General features: G+C 45.8%; 1 protein-coding gene across 6 annotated transcripts in view; it reads left to right on the top strand.

Annotated features, from left to right (window-relative positions):
* CPLANE1 (ciliogenesis and planar polarity effector complex subunit 1) overlaps positions 1–24,819 on the top strand; it is a 1,992,329-nt gene that overhangs the window by 1,866,977 nt on the left and 100,533 nt on the right. For all 6 annotated transcript variants that reach the window (XM_069221234.1, XM_069221235.1, XM_069221236.1 and 3 more), the window contains one exon: positions 14,712–14,836. In XM_069221234.1, the coding sequence (XP_069077335.1) occupies positions 14,712–14,836 (125 nt within the window). The remainder of the gene's footprint in view (positions 1–14,711; positions 14,837–24,819) is intronic.

Raw genomic sequence — 24,819 nt, 5'->3', positions numbered from 1 at the left:
AGGACCTACAAAATAGGGCAAAACAAGTGGTTGAGGAGGGACAGACCATTTCCAACAACCAAATCCGCTCCTCCATGGACGCTGCAGATACAGCTGCACGGACAATTAATACATCTGTAACTATCAGAAGGCATGCATGGCTCCGAACGTCTGGATTTAAACCAGAGATTCAGCAAGCAGTTCTCAATATGCCTTTTAACGAAAAAGAACTGTTCGGTCCAGAAGTGGACACAGTGATTGAGAAGCTCAAAAAGACACGGACACTGCTAAAGCCATGGGCGCACTCTACTCCCCGCAGAGCAGAGGGAATTACAGCACATTCCGTAAAACACCCTTTAGAGGGGGGTTTCGGGGTCAGAGCACACAAGCCAGCACCTAACAGGCAACACCGTCCAGTTACCAGGGACAGTACAGAGGAGGTTTTCGGGGACAATATAGAGGAGGGCAATTCCCTAGGAATAGAGGAAACTTTCAAAGCCCCAAAACCCCTACTACTAAGCAGTGACTCACATGTCACTCATCCCCTCCACACAACACCAGTGGGGGGAAGAATAAGTCATTATTACAAAGCATGGGAGGAAATCACTACAGACACTTGGGTTCTAGCAATTATCCAACATGGTTATTGCATAGAATTTCTACAATTCCCTCCAAACATACCACCAAAAGCACAAAATTTGACAAAACATAATTCCAATCTCCTGGAGATAGAAGTGCAGGCACTATTGCAAAAGAATGCAATCGAATTAGTGCCAAACACACAAATAAACACAGGGGTTTACTCACTGTACTTTCTGATACCAAAGAAGGACAAAACGCTGAGACCAATCCTAGACCTCAGAATAGTGAACACATTCATCAAATCAGACCATTTTCACATGGTCACACTACAAGAAGTATTACCATTGCTAAAACTACACGACTACATGTCAACTTTAGACCTCAAGGACGCGTATTTCCATATACCAATACACCCATCGCACAGGAAATACCTAAGGTTTGTATTCAAAGGAATACATTACCAATTCAAGGTACTGCCTTTCGGATTAACAACCGCACCAAGAGTCTTTACCAAATGTCTAGCGGTAGTCGCTGCACACATCAGAAGGCAGCAAATACATGTGTTCCCATATCTAGACGACTGGCTAATCAAGGCCCATTCGTTAATAGAGTGCTCAAATCACACAAATCAGATCATACAAACCCTCTTCAAACTAGGGTTCACCGTCAACTTCACAAAATCCAACATTCTGCCGTGCAAGGTACAACAATACCTAGGAGCCATAATAGACACAACAAAAGGAGTAGCCACTCCAAGTCCCCAAAGAATTCAAAATTTCAACACCATCATACAACGCATGTATCCAACACAAAAGATACAAGCAAAGATGGTATTACAACTCCTAGGCATGATGTCTTCATGCATAGCCATTGTCCCAAACGCAAGACTGCACATGAGGCCCTTGCAACAGTGCCTAGCATCACAGTGGTCTCAAGCACAGGGTCATCTTCTAGATCTGGTGTTAATAGACCGCCAAACTTACCTCTCGCTTCTGTGGTGGAACAACATAAATTTAAACAAAGGGCAGCCTTTCCAAGACCCAGTGCCACAATACGTAATAACAACAGATGCTTCCATGACAGGGTGGGGAGCACACCTCGATCACCACAGCATACAAGGACAATGGAACGTACATCAAACAAGACTGCATATAAATCACCTAGAACTTCTAGCAGTTTTTCAAGCACTAAAAGCTTTCCAACAAATAATAGTTCACAAATACATTCTCGTCAAGACAGACAACATGACAACAATGTATTATCTAAACAAGCAAGGGGGGACGCACTCCACGCAGTTAAGCCTGCTAGCACAAAAAATTTGGCGTTGGGCAATTCACAACCAAATTCGCCTAATAGCACAATTTATACCAGGGATCCAAAATCAACTCGCAGACAATCTCTCTCGAGATCACCAACAGGTCCACGAATGGGAAATTCACCCCCAAATTCTGAACACCTATTTCAAACTCTGGGGAACACCTCAAATAGACTTGTTTGCGACGAAGGAGAACGCAAAATGCCAAAACTTCGCATCCAGATACCCACACAAACAGTCCCAAGGCAATGCCCTATGGATGAACTGGTCAGGGATATTTGCTTACGCTTTTCCTCCTCTCCCTCTCCTTCCTTACCTGGTAAACAAACTCAGTCAAAACAAACTCAAACTCATATTAATAGCACCAACTTGGGCAAGGCAACCCTGGTACACAACGCTGCTAGACCTATCAGTAGTACCCCACATCAAATTGCCCAACAGGCCAGATCTGTTGACACAACACCACCAAAAGATCAGACACCCAGATCCAGCATCGCTGAATCTAGCAATCTGGCTCCTGAAATCCTAGAATTCGGGCACTTACAACTTACCCAAGAATGTATGGAAGTCATAAAGCAAGCCAGAAGGCCATCCACCAGGCACTGCTATGCAAGTAAATGGAAGAGGTTTGTTTGCTACTGCCATATTAATCAAATACAACCATTACACACAACTCCAGAACATGTAGTGGGTTACTTGCTTCACTTACAAAAATCTAACCTGGCTTTCTCTTCCATTAAAATACACCTTGCAGCAATATCTGTATACCTGCAGACTACCTATTCAACTTCCCTATATAAGATACCAGTCATTAAAGCATTCATGGAGGGCCTTAGGAGAATTATACCACCAAGAACACCACCTGTTCCTTCATGGAACCTAAATGTTGTCCTAACTAGACTTATGGGTCCACCTTTTGAACCCATGCACTCCTGCGAAATACAGTTCCTAACCTGGAAGGTTGCATTTCTCATCGCCATTACTTCCCTAAGAAGAGTAAGCGAGATTCAGGCGTTTACAATACAAGAACCTTTTATACAACTACACAAGAATAAGGTCGTCCTAGGGACTAATCCTAAATTTTTGCCAAAGGTTATTTCACCGTTCCATCTAAATCAAACAGTGGAACTTCCAGTGTTCTTTCCACAGCCAGATACCGTAGCTGAAAGGGCACTACATACATTAGATGTCAAAAGAGCATTGATGTATTACATTGACAGAACAAAGAACATCAGAAAGACTAAACAACTATTTATTGCATTTCAAAAACCTCATGCAGGAAACCCAATATCAAAACAAGGTATAGCCAGATGGATAGTTAAATGCATCCAAATCTGCTACCTTAAAGCTAAACGACAGCTGCCCATTACACCAAGGGCACACTCAACCAGAAAGAAAGGTGCTACCATGGCCTTTCTAGAAAACATCCCAATGCAAGAAATATGTAAGGCAGCCACATGGTCTACGCCTCACACATTCACCAAGCACTACTGTGTAGACGTGTTATCCGCACAACAAGCCACAGTAGGTCAAGCCGTATTAAGAACATTATTTCAAACTACTTCCACTCCTACATGCTGAGCCACCGCTTTTGGGGAGATAACTGCTTACTAGTCTATGCAAAACATGCGTATCTACAGCGACAGATGCCATCGAACTGAAAATGTCACTTACCCAGTGTACATCTGTTCGTGGCATCAGTCGCTGTAGATTCGCATGTGCCCACCCGCCTCCCCGGGAGCCTGTAGCAGTTCGGAAGTTACCTTCAACTATTTGTATATATATCATCTCAACCTTAAATAGGTACATACTTAGTCAATCCATTGCATGGGCACTATTACTACAATTCAACTCCTACCTCACCCTCTGCGGGGGAAAAACAATCGAAGATGGAGTCGACGCCCATGCGCAATGGAGACAAAAGGAGGAGTCACTCGGTCCCGTGACTCGAAAGACTTCATCGAAGAAAAACAACTTGTAACACTCCAGCCCAACACCAGATGCCGAGCTATGCAAAACATGCGAATCTACAGCGACTGATGCCACGAACAGATGTACACTGGGTAAGTGACATTTTCATTTAGCTCTTTTTATCTGTAGACATTGAGTTTCTATGGTCAGTTTTATCCCTTGGCATCCAAAATAAATTGTCTTTTTAGTTTTAGCATGCAGTGATTGTATGCCTATATCCCTTGGCATCCAAAATTAATTGTCTTGTTAGTTTTAGCATGCAGTGATTGTATTTTAGTTTTGGACCATACCGATGGATTTAATACAAAGCCAAAAGTTACCCTCTTCCGTTTCCCACGTCAGTAAGGGGAAAGATTTCTTGGCAAGCGTGGACTGCAATGAGAAGAGACAAATGGGTGCTAAGTTTTGTGGCCTTCATTACAAGTTTATCGGAATAGAGTGGAGTATGTACCACACATGGTAAATGCCATTACCTGGGTCCCAAGTTGAGATATTTAGCACATGTGGTAAAGAACTCCTATTCCGAGTTTAAAGCAGGAAAATGAGGCATAACATGTGTAATCATTTTTTAACAACTTTATTTGGAATTGTTTTTTAACACACCATATCTTGTATGTTTTACCCTTTTTTATGGGCCAGAAGTGACAGCCTTCAGGTGGGAAACACACTCTAGTTTGGGGGTGCTCATTGGACTATGGAACTCTCTACCCAACCACTTAAGGAGCATATTCCGTCATATGAGGAAGCAGCTAAGGCCTGGCTTTCTTAGGTGGAGGAGCTTCTATCAAATTAATGCCACAACAGATGTGCTGGAAAGCCCTAGTGCTGGGCAACCATGCACAATATAATCTTTATAACATAACATTTACCTGATAAATTTCAGGAGGTTTGACCTGCCGAACTTTATGCCGGAAACTGTGAGGATATGATAAACATCACATCTCATAATTCCAATCCCTATATAAATATGTGGTTGCATAGGGATCGGAAATTAACACAGAACTCATAATGACAAGCTATGTTTTTTAATACTTTGTGTTTCAAGGCCATTCCCCCACCAGTTCATCCACAACAATCTTCAAAACACCAAATCTTACATTCTGCAGAAACAAACATCTACCTTCTTTTAAAAAAGGTAATGAATTTGGTTCCCCACAAACAAAAATGACAAGGGATATACTGTAGGTATTTTCTGATGCTAAAGAAAGGTCCTCTGTGAGAATTCAAACCATTTTAGACCTTTGGTTCCCAAGCATAACAGAAGAGAATTTGTTTAAATACTCACCCCTCATCAAATCATTCCACATCTCAGACAAAACAGTTGGTTGATAGACCTTTACGATGCCTACTTTCACATCCCAGTAACCACCAGCACAGAAAGTACTTAAGATCCGTGTTAGGGGAAAATCACTAGCAACACACAGGGATGCCATTTGGTATGAAATTAGCTCCTCACACCTTCTCGAAAACGTAGGCAGTGATAGCAGCCTACCTCAGAAAAAAGTGTCTTCACCTGCCTCTACCTGGATGACCAGCTTGTGAAGGCCAACACTCAACAGAATGTGAAAGGTAACACAACACCTCAATACAACATGCATCCTGCTTTGTAAGTTAGGGCTTCTAATTAGTTTTCATTAATCAGCCCTTTCTCTCTTACAAAGACTATCCTATCTAGAGACAAACATAGACACACAGGGATGTGGAATTTATTAAAATATCTACTTGTCCATGTGGCAGGTTAGTGCCGCGACAAATTATGGCAACAAGCTCCTTATGTAAAAACTCTGATAATAGCCTCTCTGATTATGTCAAGGCTACTATTATAGTGTGGCTTAAATACTTGCAATTTCAATCCCTACTATAGCAATTTCCTTATTTTGCTACCTTCCCGCAGAGCTACATACTGGGGCTGGAGGAAGCAGTAAGCAATAGTTCCGGGGCTGGAATGCCTTTGAGTCTGCAAACCTACTATCTTGCATGTTTAAGGATTTTCACCAGCTCTTCTCTAATCTTTTCCCATAATGAGAGAGGTTGGAAATGTACTCCTGACAAGGGCAGAAGTAGAAGTTCTTCCAGGTTTGGAGGAAAAAATAAAAGAAGTTGGAGGGAAAGTGAACTTGTAAACGCTTAATAGATTGTCACATGAACAAATCTACACATGCATATTTGCTCGTGCTAAAATACATTTCACTAATATTTTCTAGGAGTACGATTTCCTGGTCTACTTCTGTACGTTCTTGTGAATTCATGAAAGCCATTAATTCAAAGACATAGGCCATGAATGTACTTTAGTGACATTCTTTAAGAATTGGGTCCCTAATTAGGTCTGGCGTTAAAGACATTTTGTCCCAGATTCAAGAAAAGTGGTGCTTCACATAGTAAAGCGCCACTTTTCTTGTGCCCCCCTATCGCTACTATTTAAGATACAGCGCACCATGGCGGAATTAGGTACAATAGTGTCAAACTTTTTATGTTATTGTGGTGCTTTGCTCCACTAGCGTCAAAACTTCTGACGCTAGTGGAGCAAATTGCAAGGAGGCCTATTGATTCCAAAGGGTTGCTTTAAGCAGGCGTTACAAATGACACCAAAAATGGCACAATGAAATCTTGTAGACTTCATTGTGCCTTTTTTTCGGGCCTTCTTGTGCCAGAACACCCCTTTGCATACATTATGCATGGCGCATGCATAATGTGGCACAAATGGCCACAAAGTGGCGCAGTGCATGTATTGTGCCACTTTGTAGATATGGTGCAGCGTTTTTGGCAAACTATTGCCACAATAACACAAAGAAAAAATGCTAATGTGGCGTTAGATGGCGCAAGCCATCCTTAAATGTGGGCCTTTTTTTAATAAATATCTATTTCTCTATCTGTTGGCTGGCTTTACTGTGAGTGATTGCATTCTGCTCTTCCACAAGGAGCATATTGGCACACAAAGTAGTTTTGTGCAGTGCCAGGAACCACTGTGGCAATCAGTGTCGTAATGAAACTGGAGGAGGCCCCCCTGCAAAAAATATGGAGGGCCCCGCCCTCCAAACTAACTCAGGGCAGGTGATGTGCTGAGGAGGCCCCCTGGATGGGAGCTGCAGGGCCTTTGTTACGCCACTAGTGGCAATATGTGCTTTTTGAGACCAATAACTTTTTATTTCTTTTTGCCAGTGTTTTGCAGCTCCCACAACAATAATGTGTTACAAAAGCCTTGTCAAAACATGGCACGCATTGACAAAAACCAAAAGACTCACAAAAACAAAATGTCAGATCGGTTGGCTTTGTCAGTGCTTGTTTATTTTTATGCTGCTTATAGTCTTGTTGACAATGGTTACACTGACTTTCCACTAGGAATACTTTTTGGAAACACTAGCATGCATCAACATATTTGACTACATGATGCTTCAAAGAAATAGCATCTTTCATAGAAGCAAAATGTTTTTTTCCTACTTGCATTTTTTTCAGAACATTGAATTTTGAAAGCAAAAAATCACTTTTGTTTACAAGCTGCTGCAAACATTTGCATCTAATCAGAGAGCATTCTGGGAGCATTATACTTAGTCTCATACTGTCAAACAAGTGTGTACACTTTTTTTTGCTTTTGTTTTTTACTGTAGCCACTGCCAGTAGTGCAGTGTGACCTTAAAACATTTATTTACAGCGCTCACCCTAATAATGAAGGCTTTTAATTAATGAACCATAAATACAAGTTCGAACAGCATTAACTTTTGGACACACATAATACCTCAACTGCAGACAATTGCCTTCTCTGTAAACTGGCAGCCAAAGGGTTTGTGCTGCAGGGGGTTGGGCCTACTTGTCCCAAGGACAAAATAAACATGAAAACTTGTTGCCCTTGACCCCAAACAATGTGTCCCGGGCATCGGGCGATAGGAATTCCACATCGCGACACAGTAAAAGGAAAAGAGTTTTGGGTGAGAGAGTGTGATCTGTAGGAAGATGGCTCTGTATATACTATGCCAAATGAGATACAGCGTGCAAAGAGTCCAGGGGTTACCCAGAGGCTTAACAGAGGCTAAAGTACGTAAAACTGATGCTCTCTTTTGTGGTAGTGTGGTCGAGCAGTTAGGTTTAGCAGAGGGCATTTGTTGTAAACACACAGTCAAAAATGAGCCACACGCTCAATGACTAACTCCAGGCCAATTATTTTATATAGCAAAAGTATATTTTGTTACTATATTGTAGAACCAGAAGAACTTTGTTGCAGGTAAATACACTTATAAATAGGTTTCAAGCATATGTATAAAATATACTTTGGTTGGTTTTAGCAGATAAAGCAGTTCACAAGTAAGTAGCAGTTTTCTATTTCAAAAGTTCACGCTTGTTGCAATGTTCCATAGGAGTCCATAGAGTCCTGGGGGGATGTAGGAGGCTGACCTGGCTTATAGTGGGTACCTTGTGGTACTTACACCTTGTGCCAGGTCCAGTTATCCCTTATTAATAGATTAGAGGTGTTCTAGCAGCTTAGGCTGATAGAGGTATCTATAGCAGAGCAGCTTAGGCTGAACTAGGAGACATGCAAAGCTCCTACTAAACCACTTATATCACTTAGTACTATATCATAAGAAAACACAATACTCAGAGTTACCAAAAATAAAGGTACTTTATTTTAGTGACAATATGCCAAAAGTATCACAGAGGATATACTCCCTTGGGAGGTTAGTAATATACACAAAATATACACACACAAACCAAATCAGATACGTAAACAGTTGGAAAAGTAGTGCAAACGCTGTAGAACACAACAGAATGCAATAGGGAAAAATAGGCCTAGGGGCAACACAAACCATATACTCCAAAAGTGGAATGCGAACCACGAATGGACCCCAGGCCTAGTGTAGTGTGTAGAGGGTCGCTGGGAGTGTAAGACAACACTAAGGGTGTCCAAGATACTCTACCCCAAGACCCTGAAAAGTAGGAGTAAAGTTATCCTGCTATCCCAGAAAGACAGTAAAGTCGAGATAGGGGATTCTGCAAGGACAACAACTGACTGCAAAACACTGAAGACGGATTCCTGGACCTGAGGACCTGTAAAGGAAGGGGACCAAGTCCAAGAGTCACGCAAGTGTCCAGTGGGGGCTGGAGCCCACTAAACCCCGGATGACGGTGCAAAAGGGCTGCCTCCGGGTGGAAGAAGCTGAAGATTTTGCAACAACGGAAGGTGGCAGGAACTTCTCCTTTGGTCTGAAGATCTCCCACGGCGTGCTGGACGATGCTGAGTTGTTTCCATGCAGAAATACCACAAACAAGCCTTGCTAGCTGCAAGAGTCGTGGTTGAAGGTTTTGGGTGCTGCCAGGGCCCAGGAAGGACCAGGAGGTCACCCCTTGGAGGAGGAGACAGAGGGGGCGCTCAGCAATACAGAGAGCTCACTCAGAAGCAGGCAGCACCCGCAGAAGCACCTGAACAGGCGTTAAGAAGATCTGAGCACGACGGTCGACTCAGCACAACAAAAGGGAGTCCCACAAAGTCGGAGTCCAACTCAGCGAGTTGGGCAATGCAGGACAGAGTGCTGGGGACCTGGGCTAGGCTGTGCACGAAGGAAGTCTTGCAGAAGTGCTCAGAAGCCCTAGCAGCTGCAGTTCACACAGTACACATGATTACTGTCTGGCGTGGGGAGGCAAGGACTTACCTCCACCAAATTTGGACAGAAGGGCCACTGGACTGTCGGGGACACTTGGACCCAGCTCCTGTGTTCCAGGGACCACGCTTGTCAGGATGAGAGGGGACCCAGAGGACCGGTGATGCAGAAGTTTGGTGCCTGCGTTGGCAGGGGGAAGATTCCGTCGACCCACGGGAGATTTCTTCTTGGCTTCCAGTGCAGGGTGAAGACAGACAGCCCTCAGAGCATGCACCACCAGGAAACAGTAGAGAAAGCTGGCAGGATGAGGCGCTACAATGTTGCTGGTAGTCTTCTTGCTACTTTGTTTGCGGTTTTGCAGGCGTCCTGGAGCAGTCAGCGGTCGATCCTTGGCAGAAGTCAAAGAGGGAAGTGCAGAGGATTTCTGGTGAGCTCTTGCATTTGTTATCTGGTGAGATACCCACAGGAGAGACCCTAAATAGCCCTCAGGGGAGGATTGGCTACTGAGAAAGGTAAGCACCTATCAGGATGGGTCTCTGACGTCACCTGCTGGGACTGGCCACTCAGAGCTGTCCATTGTGCCCTCACACATCTGCATCCAAGATGGCAGAGGTCTGGGACACACTGGAGGAGCTCTGGGCACCTCCCCTGGGAGGTGCTGGTCAGGGGAATGGTCACTCCCCTTTCCTTTGTCCAGTTTCGCGCCAGAGCAGGGCCGGGGGAAATCCCTGAACCGGTGTAGACTGGCTTATGCAAGGAGGGCACCATCTGTGCCCTTCAAAGCATTTCCAGAGGCCAGGAGAGGCTACTCCTCACAGGCCCTTAACACCTATTTCCAAATGGAGAGGGTGTAACACCCTCTCTCAGAGGAAATCCTTTGTTCTGCCTTCCTGGGACTGGGCTGCCCAGGCCCCAGGGGGCAGAAACCTGTCTGAGGGTTGGCAGCAGCGGTAGCTGCAGAGAAAACCCTGAAAAGTTAGTTTGGCAGTACCCGGACTCTATGCTGGAGACCCGGGGATGCATGGAATTGTCCCCCCAATACCAGAATGGTATTGGGGAGACAATTCTATGCTCCTAAACATGTTACATGGCCATGTTCGGAGTTACCATGGTGACGCTACATATAGGTATTGACCTATATGTAGTGCACACGTGTAATGGTGTCCCCGCACTCACAAAGTCCAGGGAAATTGCCCTGAACAATGTGGGGGCACCTTGGCTAGTGCCAGGGTGCCCTCACACTAAGTAACCTTGCACCTAACCTTCACTAAGTGAAGGTTAGACATATAGGTGACTTATAAGTTACTTAAGTGCAGTGTAAAATGGCTGTGAAATAACATGGACGTTATTTCACTCAGGCTGCAGTGGCAGTCCTGTGTAAGAACTGTCTGAGCTCCCTATGGGTGGCAAAAGAATTGCTGCAGCCCATAGGGATCTCCTGGAACCCCAATACCCTGGGTACCTAGGTACCATATACTAGGGAATTATAAGGGTGTTCCAGTGTGCCAATTAGAATTGGTAAAATTAGTCACTAGCCTGCAGTGCCAAATTTTTAAAGCAGAGAGAGCATAAACACTGAGGTTCTGGTTAGCAGGTCGAAGTTTAGGTTGACCCCAAAAGTGCACCACCAGCAACACAGGGCCAGTTAGGTGCAGACGTCAAAGTTAACGTCGGGTTTGCAATGGAATCCTATGAGGACTGGGGGTGCTTGGAAAAGATCTGCTTGCAGGTAAGTACCTGCATCTTCAGAGAGCAGACCTTCAGGCTTCAGGTGAGCACCTGGGCGGCCACAAGTAGGCACCAGTCACACACCCTAAGCGTCATAAGGGTGGCCGGGTGCAGGGTGCAAACACAAGGCTGGGTGCTCAGTGCTTTTCAATAGGAACCTGGAGGGCACAAAAGATGCTGCAGGCTGGGTCCAAGGGTCGTCCCAAAAAAACACAGGCTGGACTAGGAGGAGGAACCGCCTGTTGAACATCGCTGGACCGTAGGTCGGATTACCTAAGGCCTGGGGGCTGCCCAGATTCTGGTACCTTTAGCTGTCAGGAATCTTAGTTGGATCAGGGGGGGTCCTCTGGTTCTAGGCTGCAGGCGTCATTGTATTGGCCAGGAGGGGGCAGCTCACAAGCTCATCATTGCTTGGGGACCTGCTCTGAACCAGTGGGCCATCTGGACACGGGCCGTGGGCGTCTGGTGCAGAGTGGGCAGGACTTGCGGATCTGCAGTGGTTCTGGAGTCCTTGTTGGAGTTTCTTGTGGACAGGGCCTCTGTCCTCAGGAGTTTTTTCGTCCTCTGCTGGGCAGGAAGTCCTCTGGGGGTTTGTAGAGGTCGCTGGTCATGCAGGATGCATTGGCTTTTTGTAGCAGGGCTTCTGAAGCTGCAGACTGGCCGGTAGGGCTGGGGCCAAGTCAGTTCGTGTCTGGAGTCTTCTCTGCTGGGTTCGGCTTAGCAGTTCTTCTTCCGTCTTTTCTTCTTGATGTCGCCAGGAATCTGGTGAGGTAGGTTCTAGGGTGCCCTTAAATCCTAGATTCAGGTGCATTATAGGGGTCAGAGGGCAGTAGCCAATGGCTACGGTCCCTGAGGATTGCTACACCCTTCCTGTGCCCACTCTCTTTGGGGAGGGGGGCACCTTCCTGACCCTACAATATTGGTCCCTGTCCTCCAAACCAAGATGGAAGATTCTGCAAGGAGGAGGTCACTTCAGCTCTGGACACCTTAGGGGTGGTCCTAGCTGGAGTGGTCCCTCAACCCTGTTTTACCTAATTTTCCTGCTGGACTCTCCACCAAAAGTGGGCCTTCGTCCAGGGGATGGGCATCTCCACTAGCTGGAGTGCCCTGGGGCACTGTAACACCAGGCCTGAGCCTTTGAGGCTCACTGCCACGTGTTCCAGTTCCTGCAAGGAGAGGTGTGAAGCAGGCTTTGTTTCTGACTCCAGGGAGCACGAAGGCTCTCACCCCATGTGGTCAGAAACTTGTCTTTTAGTGGCAGGCTGGCACAGGCTGGTCAGGCTTACACTAAAGGGTTGGTTAAATCCAGGGGACATCTCTAAGATGCCCTATGGATGCATTATACAATAAATCCAGCACTGGCATCAGTGTGGGTTTATGATGCTGAGAAGTTTGATACCAAATTCTGAGCCTTCAGTGAAGCCATCATGGAGCTGTGGCGTTCGTAAGGACAAACTCCCAGCCCATGTACTTAATATGGCCACACTGCACCTACTATGTCTAAGAATGGACCTAGACACTGTAGGGGCATATTGCTCATGCAGCTGTGCCCTCACCTGTGGTATAGTGCATCCTGCCTTACGGCTGTAAGGCTTGCTAGAGGGCTGACTTAACTATGCCACTGGCAATGGTTGGTGGGCATGGTACCCTTAGAGGGATGCCGTGCTGACTTTACTTTTTTCTCCCCACCAATACACACATTCTGCAATGGCAGAATACATGTCCTTACTGAGGGGTCCCTTAGGGTGGCAAAATACATGCTGTGTTCCAAGGGTGTGCCAATTGTGGGAACAATGGTACAGTTTAGGGAAAGAACACTGGTGCTGGGGCCTGGTTAGCAGGATCCCAGCACACTGTCAATTCATTCCCTTACCAAACACACATCCATTCTGGTCTGTACTTCTATTCAATCAGTGTACACTTTTTGTTGCCGCCTCAGAAATTGCTTTTCAATCCTGGCAGCCAGTAAATAATAGGTATATATAACTCATTGGAGTGTGCCACTGGGTAGTTATAGTTCGGACCATAGGAAATTGTTTTTTTTGTTTGCTAGTGTGGAGCTGTTTGACATTTTCTCATTCTCGTGCACCTAAGATCCTTTCTGGAAAGTTTTAGGGTGAGAAAGAGGAAGGCAGGTGTGTGTTCCCCTTGCAGGTTCCCAAAGGAACTTTAGACATAGCTACAGACTAAACTGCAGAAGGGATTTACACCAAATCTGGCAGAAAGCTAGATCTTTACCCAAACTAGTGTGCTTTTTGCAATTTGGTGTAAATCCACTCAGTTGTTTTTGAGAAATGAAGGTTCAAATTATATGTATGTTTCAGGCTGCGCTGGCTCCGTAGACCTGACAGGTCAATAGATGAGATTTGATAGGCTTCCAAAACATCAATAAAGATATTGTAGCCTCCATCTTAGGATTCCGCAACTCAGTCCTTGTGTTATAAAAACAAGTATTAGAATAAATATAGGGAGACAGGGTAGGGGTACCCTAGCCCCAGAGGCCTAGTGATGGGTCCCAGAGGACCCATGGACTCCATCTCCAAGGAACTGATGACTTACAGTGTCCCATGGACTGCATGCCCTGGGGCACAGTTGATTGCTCTCACCCAGGAGGAGAAGAAAGAAAAACCCCTCTCAGTCAGGTTTGAACAGTACCCTGGATGGGTGCTGGCTGATGGGGTCTGTGACCCAAGCCTGGCAATGTTTTCGGTGAGACCTGGGCACCTACTTAAAAAAAAAAAAAAAGAAAAAAAAAAAGATTGCTGGCTTCCACCGCACTCTTGATGGTGGCTGGCAGGAGACCCAGTGGTGCACGAGTTACAGTTTTCCCATGGGGTGCGTTATAGATACTTCAGTTAACTATACCTGGTTAATCTCAGTGGTTTTGTTTAAAACCTTTTGTTTAAACTTGCAGTTTCACCTAATTACCACATCCCTTTAACTTTTGTTTTTTTCACTTACCTTCACTTGTCCAGGCAAGTATGTGAAGCAATACATATGCTCCCACACAAACACACACAGACTATCACACATGTCAAACACATCATGAATATATAAAATCCCATTAGCGCAGAGCATTTTTCCTGTGGAACCTGAAGATTTTATCTTGAGTGAGCTGCTTTCTAGCTTATGTGAATGCAGTTGTCATTTTAGCTACATTTGGTGGCTGGTAATGTTTTCTAACTTCTCATTGGCTGGTGGGCCAGGTGTTATGGTCTCACATGAGTAGGGGCTGCTGTGGGACTCCTCTCCAATTGTAAACCTCTTCCAGAGCGCCTTCATACTTCATTTTATAATATATTTTCAAATACCTCAGCATGGAGCAAGTGATGATACAGATTAGAACACAAAGGAAGTCAGAATGCCATTCTTAGTTTGCTTAGTTTAAAATGAGAGGTTGTGTTTCAGATTTAATTGGCTCGCTAATATTCTTCTACTCAGATAATATAAGCTTCAATAACTTACCTTCCTGTCAGTATTTAAGCTACCTATTACTCTACTACCCTGATTGTTTATTTACATGCCAAATCAGTTCTTATCTCTTTTAGGGTTTACTCTTTAAAACGCAGTCTGTCAGCAAATCCTGCTGAGAAAAGAAGAGCAATTCCCAGAACTGGCTCTAGTCAGGCAAGGTCTCTTTCTACTCCATCATATGGGTCAGCTCATTCTCGAGGTATGTCGTCAGTGGTTATTTTAAATGTGACCATGTAATTCTTTGCAATATGTGTTCTTTTCCATTTTGTTAAATTTGTGTAAGTAAATGGTACAGGAAATGAAAAAAGTAAACTAAAATGTAAATAAGGAACATTCCAAGACTGGGGAAAGTGAATAGAAATTAGTTGTGATGTGTGTTTGCAAAGGAGTGAAAACACTTTAATGTAATATAAGGTTAGTCATATGTACCAGAAGAGAAGCAAAAAGAAAGTAAGATAGGACACTAGCCAAACAGGGTAACATGAGTGATTAGTGTATAATGGTGATGTGGAGAGAAATCAGAAAAGAAATGTGAAGTAGAGATGAGACAGATATAGGAAGAAACTGGAGGAGGTGTCTGAAATACAAGTTGAATATGGTTATAAGTTGAATATTGAATTTTGATTGAAAGAACACTGTGAGGAAATGGGGTTATTATATGGTGTGGTTGCGTGACCTCACGGTATAATACACTTACCAACCCCTTAGGGTCTATTTGTTAACCCCTCTGGCTCAACCCTGGGTCATTGTTGCTCTGAGCAGCAAGGCTTATACAAAGGAACAAATGTAAAGCATTTAAACAGCACCAAAGAGATTGCATACGAAAGACACTAGACACTCAAGGAATCTAATGTAAATTTTTAAAAATTTACTCAATTTTTATATATTTTTAGACAACAAAATTAAAAAGTTCCACTAGAGGGTTCTGGAGATACAGCAATTACAAGGTACAGTAAATATGTATTTTTCCACTGTAAGAAATTAGGTTGTTGGTTGACTGGAGTGTGAGGCCTGGTCAAGCAATAGTCATAATACCTTGCAGGGTGAACCGCAAAAAGTCATTAAATTCACCTGTGCTTAACCGTGGGTAGCTTGGCACAAAAAGCAGTCAGGCTTAACTTACAGGCAATGTGTTAAGTATTTATGCAGCACACAAACAGTAATAAAGTGAAAACACAACAAAAGAGCAATCGCCAAACCAATTTAGAAAAATAGAGTCAATTTTAATAAATTATTTGACAGTAAAACAACAAACATCCAGTAAGTAAAATCCAGAGTTATGAATTTAAAGTTTATGGAGAAAACTTACACCTAAAAGATAAAAGCGTCAGCTGTGGATGTCTGGTCATCTTTAGCAGCACAACCAAAGGCCCAGGGTGGATAAATATCTCTTGGGGGTTGAGGACTCACTCAGCAAGGTTCAGGTGGTAAATCTGACTTTACCATTAAAGCAGATTTATCAATACAATTCCGTTGGTACCAAACATGACATATCTTCCTCCTCTCATTTAGGAATTATGGCTTATTAAATGTAATAAGGAATCCTCAATGGTACCCTATGGGGGGGGGGCTTGGCCTCACAGTAATGATAAACAAATTTGGGATGTTTTTCATTACAAGGACATGTAAAACGTTAAAGTGCCTATCCAACCTTTTAATCACATAGCACCCTGTCCCATGGGCTGCTAGGTCCTACCTTGGAGGTGACCTACATGGAATAAAAGGGAGGTTTAAGGCTTGGTTTAAGGTGGTTTAAATGCCAAGTAGGCATGGTGTGACACTGCATTCAGGCAGCAATGGCAGGCTTGGGACACGTTTTAGAGTGGTATTAAGGTGGGTGGCACAATCGGTGCTGGCTACAGGCCCACTGGTAGCATTTAATTTACAGGCCCCTGTTACATATTATACCACTCTGCAAGGCACTTGAAAATAAATTAAATATGCCAATTGGGTATATGCCAGTTTAACCATGTTTCAGTGAGAGAGCACAAGCACTTTAACACTGGTTAGCAAGAGTAAAGTGCACAAAGTCCTAAGGCCAACAAGAGCAAAAATCCAGCAAAGGTATGAGGAGGAAGGCAAAACCCTGTATAGAGGGCCATTTCCAGCATGACCCCCTCCAGTCTAAAGCCGGGGGAAGACGAGCAATACCTTGATGAATTTCCCTGCTTAGGCAATGGGATGTAGACAGTGGCTCTGTGCTGCCAGTGTTGTCAAGTAAGGTCCCAGTCCTACCCGAGATCTCTAACCTTAAAGATTTCTAAGAGTGGAGGACAGCAGCCCTAGGTGTTATGCACCCTTTATCCACTTTCCTTCCCATCAATCCAGGGGTGGTATCCTGAAATTGGCCACTCAGCCCAGTATCTGTACCCTGAGGCTGAAACAAAGTCAAGGGTTAGTCCTTCCCCTCCCTGCCCCCCTTCTGGGCTTCTGTACCCTAATACTAATGGAGATTAGCTGTAAACGGAGGTAAGATCCAGAGCATTGTTCCATGTGGATTATGATTAAAAAGAAATTCTGTGAAAAGACCAAATATTATATTGAAGTTATGTTTAGATTTGCTTTATAGCTGTATAATGTATGTTTAAAAAAATCTCTGAAATTCACTGAAAAAACACAGTTAAAGTGCAATTACAGTTAAAAAACAAATTCTAAAAATCACTGAAGTTCGCCATTTATGGTTCATTAAACAAAACATGATGTGCACCCACATTGCTTATGACATTAATTCATGGCACATTAGAAGACATAATCCGTAACATCACTGATGAGATCTCAAATGACGACATTGGTGTTATGAACAAACGTTACAGGGTCCTTATCAACATGTTCATCTTTTTTTGACATGATTGGACTATCCACTCAAAGTAGCAGTACATTTACTAAAATGCTGACTCTATCTTTTTCACTTTAGGTTACAGGGACCTTATAGTTAGGTTCTGAATTTACTCATACAAAACCTTAGAAATTCAGCAATTATAGTTAGTTATTTCAAGTAACTATAACTCACACCCTAAGGTAACTATAACTCGCGCCCCCACCACGTACATTTGTATTCTCAATAATTTTACTGCAAATATTACATTGACATAATCACTGAGGTTATAGAAGTTGTCATGATTGCTGTAATATCTGGGGTATTTAGCAGTGCATGGCTAGGAGGTGTGTTGTAGTTACCCTAGGGTGCGACTTATAGTTACTTGAGATTACTCAGACTATAACTGCTGAATTTCTAAGGTTTCGTATGAGTAAATTCAGAACCTAACTATAACATCCCTGTAACGTTTGTTTTTTGTAAGTGAATTTCTATGGGTTTTTCTTTTTTTATTTTATTTTCTAACTATAATGTTTGTTAGACTTTTCATCCTTGGCGTGGTCTCCCTTAACTTTTTGCCTCTGTGGTTGTTGATGTGTGCTGGACTCCGATTTTACTGTTTTTGTTACTCTGGGCACTTAACCACTGTTAACCAGTGCTAAAGTGCAAGTGCCCCTTTACAAAGTGTGTATGTAATTGGCTTATCCATGATTGGCATATTTGGTCTACTAGTAAGACCCTAGTAAAGTGCACTAGAGGTGCCAGGGCCTGTAAATCAAATGCTACTAGTGGGCCTGCAGCACTGGTTGTGCCACCCACATAAGTAGCTCTGTAATCATGTCTCAGACCTGCCCCTGCAGTGTCTGTGTGTGCAGTTTTAACTGTAAATTCGACTTGGCAAGTGTACCCACTTGCCAGGCCTAAACCTTCCCTTTTCTTACATATCAGACACCCCTAAGATAGGCCCTAGGCTGCCCCAAGGGCAGGGTGCAGTGTATGGTTAAGGCAGGACACATATAGTAATGTGTTTTATATGTCATGATAGTGAAATATTGCAAAATTCATTTTTCACTGTTGCAAGGCCTGTCCCTCTCTTAGGTTAACATGGGGGCTACCTTTAAATCTGATTAAAGTGTAGATTCCCTTTGGGAGTGGGTGGACATGTGGAGATTGGGGCCTCTGTGCTCACAATTTAAAAATACATATTTTAGTAAAGTTGATTTTAAGATTGTGTGTTTGAAAATGCCACTCTTATAAAGTGGGCATTTTCTTGCTTATACCATTTCTGTGACTCTGCCTCTTTGTGGATTCCCTGTCTGGGTCAGTTTGACAGTTGGGCTGGTTGCACCTCACACTAGACAGTGACACAAAGGGAGCTTGGGTGTAGCCTGCATATCCTGATGAGCCATCTGTGCTAGGAGGGAGGGGAGGAGTGGTCACTCACACCTGAAAGGGCTGTGCCTGCCCTCACACAATGCAGTCTCCAACCCCCTGGTGAGTGTCTGGGGCCTGGCCTGGGCAAGGCAGGATTTCACATTCAAAAGAGACTTTACTTTGAAGTAGGCCTACTTCAAAGGAGAAATTGGGTATAAGAAGGGAACCCAAAACCACAGACTTTAGAAACCCTTCTGGAAACAAGAGGAAACTCTGCTGGAGAAGAGCTGAGGAAGAAGAGCTGCCCTGCCTGTGACTGTGCTTATTGGAGCTATCCTGCAGTTGCTTCTTCTGCCAGAGTAAGAGGGCAAAGAATGAAATGTGTGTGCCTTCCATCTTGAGAAGAAATCTCCAAGGGCTTGATTTAGAGCTTCCCTCCTGTTGTTTGAAGTCTCAGGGTCAGCAAATACTTCTCTCTTCCAGCACCTGGAGTCTACTCTGCCCTGTAGTGCCCATCCAGTTCCTGGCACCCTGAAAGGAGAAGCTGGCAGCCTAAAGACAAGGAAATCCACGCACAGAGTGATGTGCGGGGAAAAGATCGACACAACTCCGATTTGCCGCTGAAGAAACAATGCGCTGCCGGCTCCGCAGCTGAGAAACAACGCTCGCAGGAAACGCGACTGTAGAATCGACGCATGGAGCAGGAGAAACGACACGCAGCATCGCTGACGGAGGCTGGAGATCACAACCTGCGCTGCAGGGTTTTTGGATCATCATGCAGCTGGATTTCCGACTCAAGTACTGCTGTGCGTGAAAAAACAACGCAAGGCCTGCCTGGACCCGAGAGTGCTGACCGGATCGACGCATCGCTGTCCTGCGTAAAGAAGAAACGGGGCTCCCTGACCTGGCGAAAGGGGAAACGACGCACGGTCCCGCTCGTGAGTGGAACCAACGCATCACAAGCCCTTTTTGACGCGCACTCGTCAGTGCGGGGTTATTTTTGACACGCTAAAGGTACTTTTTCACGCTGACAGCGTCAGTTTGTGTTTAAAACTACTTAAAGACTCTTTTTGCATTTTTATTGATAACTTGACTTGTGTGTTGTGGATTTTTGTCATTTTGATCTTGTTTTGTTTAGATAAATATTTCCTGTTTTTCTAAACTAGTGTTGTCATTTTGTAGTGTTTTCATTTAGTTACTGTGTGTGTTGGTACAAATACTTTACACCTAGCACTCTGAAGTTAAGCCTCCTGCTCTGCCAAGCTACCAAGGGGGTAAGCAGGGGTTAGTGGAGGGTGATTCTCTTTTACCCTGACTAGAGTGAGGGTCCTTGTTTGAACAGGAGGTAACCTGACTGTCAACCAAAGACCCCATTTCTAACAATGTCCCTTTAAAGTGTGTTTTTTCAGTGAATTTCTCTTTTTTTGTTTTTTTTAACCTAAATACAATTATAATAAGTTAGTCCAACCCCAGCTGTGCATGGCCTCTGGCTGTGAGGGGCTGGGGTTAGGCACATGTCCTTGCCTGTGCCCAATGCCTACGCCCAACCCACTATAACCACCCAACCCCACCATGCACAACCGAATGGTCTGTCTCTCTGGGTGTGAGAATAGGTGTCTCTGGGTATGAGAGCGTCTAGGTGTGAAAGTGGGTGTGTGAGGGTCAGTGGTTCTGTGAGTGGATGTGTGACTGTCTCAGTGGGTCTGTGAGTGAGTGCATCAGTGTTAGGGTCTGTGAGTGGTTGCGTAAGGGTCTGCGTGGGTGTGTGAGTGGGTATGTGAGTGTCTGTTTGGGTCTGTTAGTTCGTGTGTGTGTCTGAGTGGCTCTGTCAGTAGCTGCATTGTTGTCTGCGTGCTACTATGAGTGAATGAATTAGTGTATAAATGAGTCAGAATTTTTTCTTTAAAAAAAAAATGTCAACTATATTTGCAGGTTTGTTGCGATATTACACGGGGCTATGCTGATCGTTGCAACGTATTCACGGATACTGCTCATAGTGAAAATAATACTTTCTGATGGATACAACTACCTGTGGATTCCTCACCTAATGAATACTCCCATGGCGCCAGCATTCGACTGAAATCTTCTTCCTAGTCTCTGCACGTCAACGAGGACGTCACTCTAGCCCACGCGACGCCGTCTGACGTCATACAGGCAATAAGAGGTCCTCGACGACGTGCCGACGTCAGTTCCCTTTTTTCCGTGCATTCAAAACGGTTATCTTCGAGGGAGCTACTGTTACTTTAGTGGTTACAGTGTGTTTTCTGCTGCGTAGTTGTTCTCTGCGGTAACAATGTCTCAGAGAAAGTCGGGTTTCAAGCCCTGTCGAGAGTGTGGGGGCAAGATGTCCGTTACAGATCCTCACTCCGACTGTCTCTGGTGCTTGAGCTCCGATCACGACGTTGTGACTTGCGATTCATGTCAGCACATGAATCCGAAGGCCCTCAAGGAACGTGAGGCTAAATTATTCCTGGCGAAGTCGAAGAGAAAGGAAAAACATCACAAGAAGTCTTCCTCGCCAAGGTCTCATCGGCGTCATCGAGACTCCCGGCGCCGTAGAGATTCACGGCGTCATTCAAGCAAGGAGACTCGTTCGAGGTCGCCTTCGGCTCGACGTCGGAGGACTTGGGAGGTCAGTCCCACGGTCACGCCGCATCCATCGACGCCGTTGCCCTCTCCGGCGTCACCGACTTCGCCTGGACAAGCGTCTGTGGTTGAGGTGATGCAGCCTCTTGTGATGTCTCCGGCGTCGCGGACGTCGAGGCCGGCGTCGGGGTCTCCTTCGATCCAGGCACCCCAGTATCCGGCTTTTCCAGCCCCTGGAGCCGATAGTACCGCATTTCTGAATGCGATGTATACCATCTTTCAGCAGATGGCTCCAGGAGGTGCTCCGGCTGGTCCTTCGGGGCCTTTGGCCTTTTCATTGGGTGATCCTGCGCCTCTTCGGCCGGCACCCTTTATGCCCTTTCTCCCTTTTGGGAATGTGGGCTCGGCGCCGGTGTCGGCGCCGGTGGCCGCTCCGGTGGCTTCAGAGGGATTGGCTCCGGATGTTTCCATCCCGTCGACGTCGGGATTTCGTCCTGTGACTCCGGTGGGTCCATCGGCTCCAAGATCCCTTTGTCCTGTTCCTTCATCGGCGCCGAAGCTGTCTGCGGCGCCGGATGCGGCGTCGGATGCTTCTGGAGATCGGCGCCGATCTTCGACTTCGGCAGAGGCCATGTCGACTCCGCGCATTGAGCAGAGACTACATTCAAGGAGGCGTGCTCTCCGTCTGTTGGAAGAGCAGGAGTACCAGCGAGTCCTGGAGGAAGGAGAGGTTGAGGACTCGGCAGATGGACTGCATGGTCTGGATACGGCCAGTGGGCTGGATACTTCCCCTGAGTGGGACCTTTCATCTCCAGGGGAGTATACGGAGGAGGCTGCTTCCTTTCACGCGGTGGTGAGGAAGGCGGCTAATTTTCTGGGCCTGCCTTTGCCGGTGGCAGAGGCGAAGCAGAATTTATTGACGGAGGTGCTGCATCCGGCCTCTGCTGCAGCGGAGCCTCTCTTGCCGTTTAATGAGGCTTTGCTTGATCCGGTGTTGGAGGTGTGGAAGAAGCCTGTATCTTCCTCGGCAGTTCATAGGGCTGTGGCCAGGAGATATCGGACTGCACCATCTGACCCTGGCTTTCTTTCAAGACACCCTACGCCGGAGAGCTTGGTGGTACAAGCCTCCTGTTCTTCAAAATCAGCGCCTGGATCCTTCCCGACGGTGCCAGGAGACAGGGACTCCAAAAAACTGGATGCGCAATCCAAGAAGATATTTTCTTCTTGCAGTTTGGCTTTGAAGGCCACCAACGCAAATTGCATTCTGGGGAGATATGTCCATGCTCTTATGGATGATATTTCATCTTCTTTTACGGAGCTTCCCCAGGGACTCTTGGATTTTGTCTCAGACGCCCAGGCTGCTGCAACCCAGATTTTCCAGTCTGGACTGGACACGACCGACTCGGTGGCTAGGGCGATGGGCACGGCTGTGTTGGCAAGGAGACAAGCCTGGCTCCGTAATTCAGGGTTTTCTGCGGATGTACAGTCGACCCTATTAGACCTCCCGTTTGATGGGGACAAACTGTTTGGAGCAAAGGCAGATTCGGCCTTGGAGCGATTTAAGGAGAGCAGGGCCACAGCCAAATCGTTAGGGCTGCAAGCTCCTTCTTCCTCTGCCTCTTCCAGATTTTTCAGGAGGTTTCGTGGATTTGGGCGTGGCTCTTCCTCCTCTTCCTTTCGGGGGAGGTTCCAGCAAGCCGCCTCTTCTCACCCCTATAGATCATTTAAAGGGAGAGGTAGGGCCCGCACCAGAGGAGCCTCTCAACAGCACTCTGCCTCTTCCTCGTCCTCTGGAGGGGTGCAGCAGGGAAAGCAGCCTTAGGCTTCCACCATTTCCCAATCACTCCTCTCCTGTAGGGGGAAGATTACGGCATTTTCTCCACAAGTGGGAGACTATTACAACGGACACTTGGGTTATCAGTATTGTGGAGAAAGGCTACACCCTTCCCTTTTGGGAGTTTCCGCCCCCCCTCCCGCCCGCCCATCTTATTGTTCAGAAGAACACCTCCTGTTGCTAGAACAGGAGGTTCAAGTCCTCCTTTCAAAGGGCGCAGTGGAGTTGGTTCCAGAGCAGGAAAGGGGTCAAGGTTGTTACTCAAGGTACTTCCTGATTCCCAAGAAAGATGGTCGGTTGAGACCGATCCTGGATCTGAGGATCTTGAATTGGTTCCTCAATCAGGAAAAGTTCAAGATGCTGACCCTAGCACAGGTGCTTTTGGCGTTGAACAAAGAAGATTGGATGGTGTCTGTCGACTTGCAGGATGCTTATTTTCATATCCCGATACTCAAGTCGCACAGGAAGTATCTCCGGTTTGTGGTAGGGTCGCAGCACTATCAGTTTGCGGCCCTCCCGTTTGGTCTTACTTCAGCACCTCGAGTCTTCACGAAGGTGATGTCAGTGGTTGCGGCAGAGCTCAGAAGGAAGGGGATAGCAGTATTCCCTTACTTGGACGACTGGTTGATCAAAGCCAAGTCCCCGGAGCTTGTGTCGTATCATCTGCAGTCAACAACCCAGTTATTGTTCGACCTGAGCTTTTCGGTGAACGTGCCCAAATCTCACCTGGAGCCCTCTCAGCGCCTCCTGTTCATAGGGGCAGTACTGGATACAACATTGAATCGAGCCTTTCCTCCGCCTCAGCGGGTTCAAGATATTCAGGAATTGGTTCCAATGTTTCGAAATGGAGCGGTAGTTCCAGTCCTCAAGGTCCTTCCTCAGCTCGGTCTGTTTGCCTCCTGCATACTGTTGGTCACGCATGCTCGCTGGCACATGAGGGCTCTTCAGTGGTGCCTCCGAAGGCAGTGGTCTCAACACAAAGGAGATCTAGAAGGTGCTGTCAAGATCTCCAGAGATGCTGCTGTGGACTTGAAGTGGTGGATTGCGAGCAACAATCTTTCACAAGGAAAGCCGTTCGCGCAGTCGACACCAGTGGCCACTGTCATAACGGATGCTTCCACTCTAGGATGGGGAGCTCATCTGGGGGATCTGGAGATCAAAGGACTTTGGTCTCCACAGTAACAGAGGTTTCATATCAATCTGTTAGAGTTACGGGCTGTACGTCTGGCTCTCAAGGCCTTCCTCCCTTCCCTTCGTGGTCAGTCGGTACAGGTCCTGACGGACAATACTACCACGATGTGGTACATAAACAAGCAGGGAGGAGTAGGGTCGTACCTTCTCTGCAGAGAAGCTCTTCGACTATAGTCCTGGGCAAAGGACCATCAGATTTGCTTGGTAGCAAATCATCTGGCCGGGGTCTTGAATGTACGTGCGGACAGTCTCAGTCGCCAATTCTCAGCCGACCACGAGTGGCGTCTCCATTCAGATCATGTCCGTTTAATCTTTCAGATGTGGGGTTTTCCTCGGATAGATCTGTTTGCCACTCGGGAGAACGCGCATTGTCCGTTATTCT

This window comes from Pleurodeles waltl, chromosome 1_1, assembly GCF_031143425.1.
Source record: "Pleurodeles waltl isolate 20211129_DDA chromosome 1_1, aPleWal1.hap1.20221129, whole genome shotgun sequence".
Classification (NCBI taxonomy): Eukaryota; Metazoa; Chordata; class Amphibia; order Caudata; family Salamandridae; genus Pleurodeles; species Pleurodeles waltl.
This window is presented reverse-complemented; position numbering and strand designations above follow the sequence as displayed.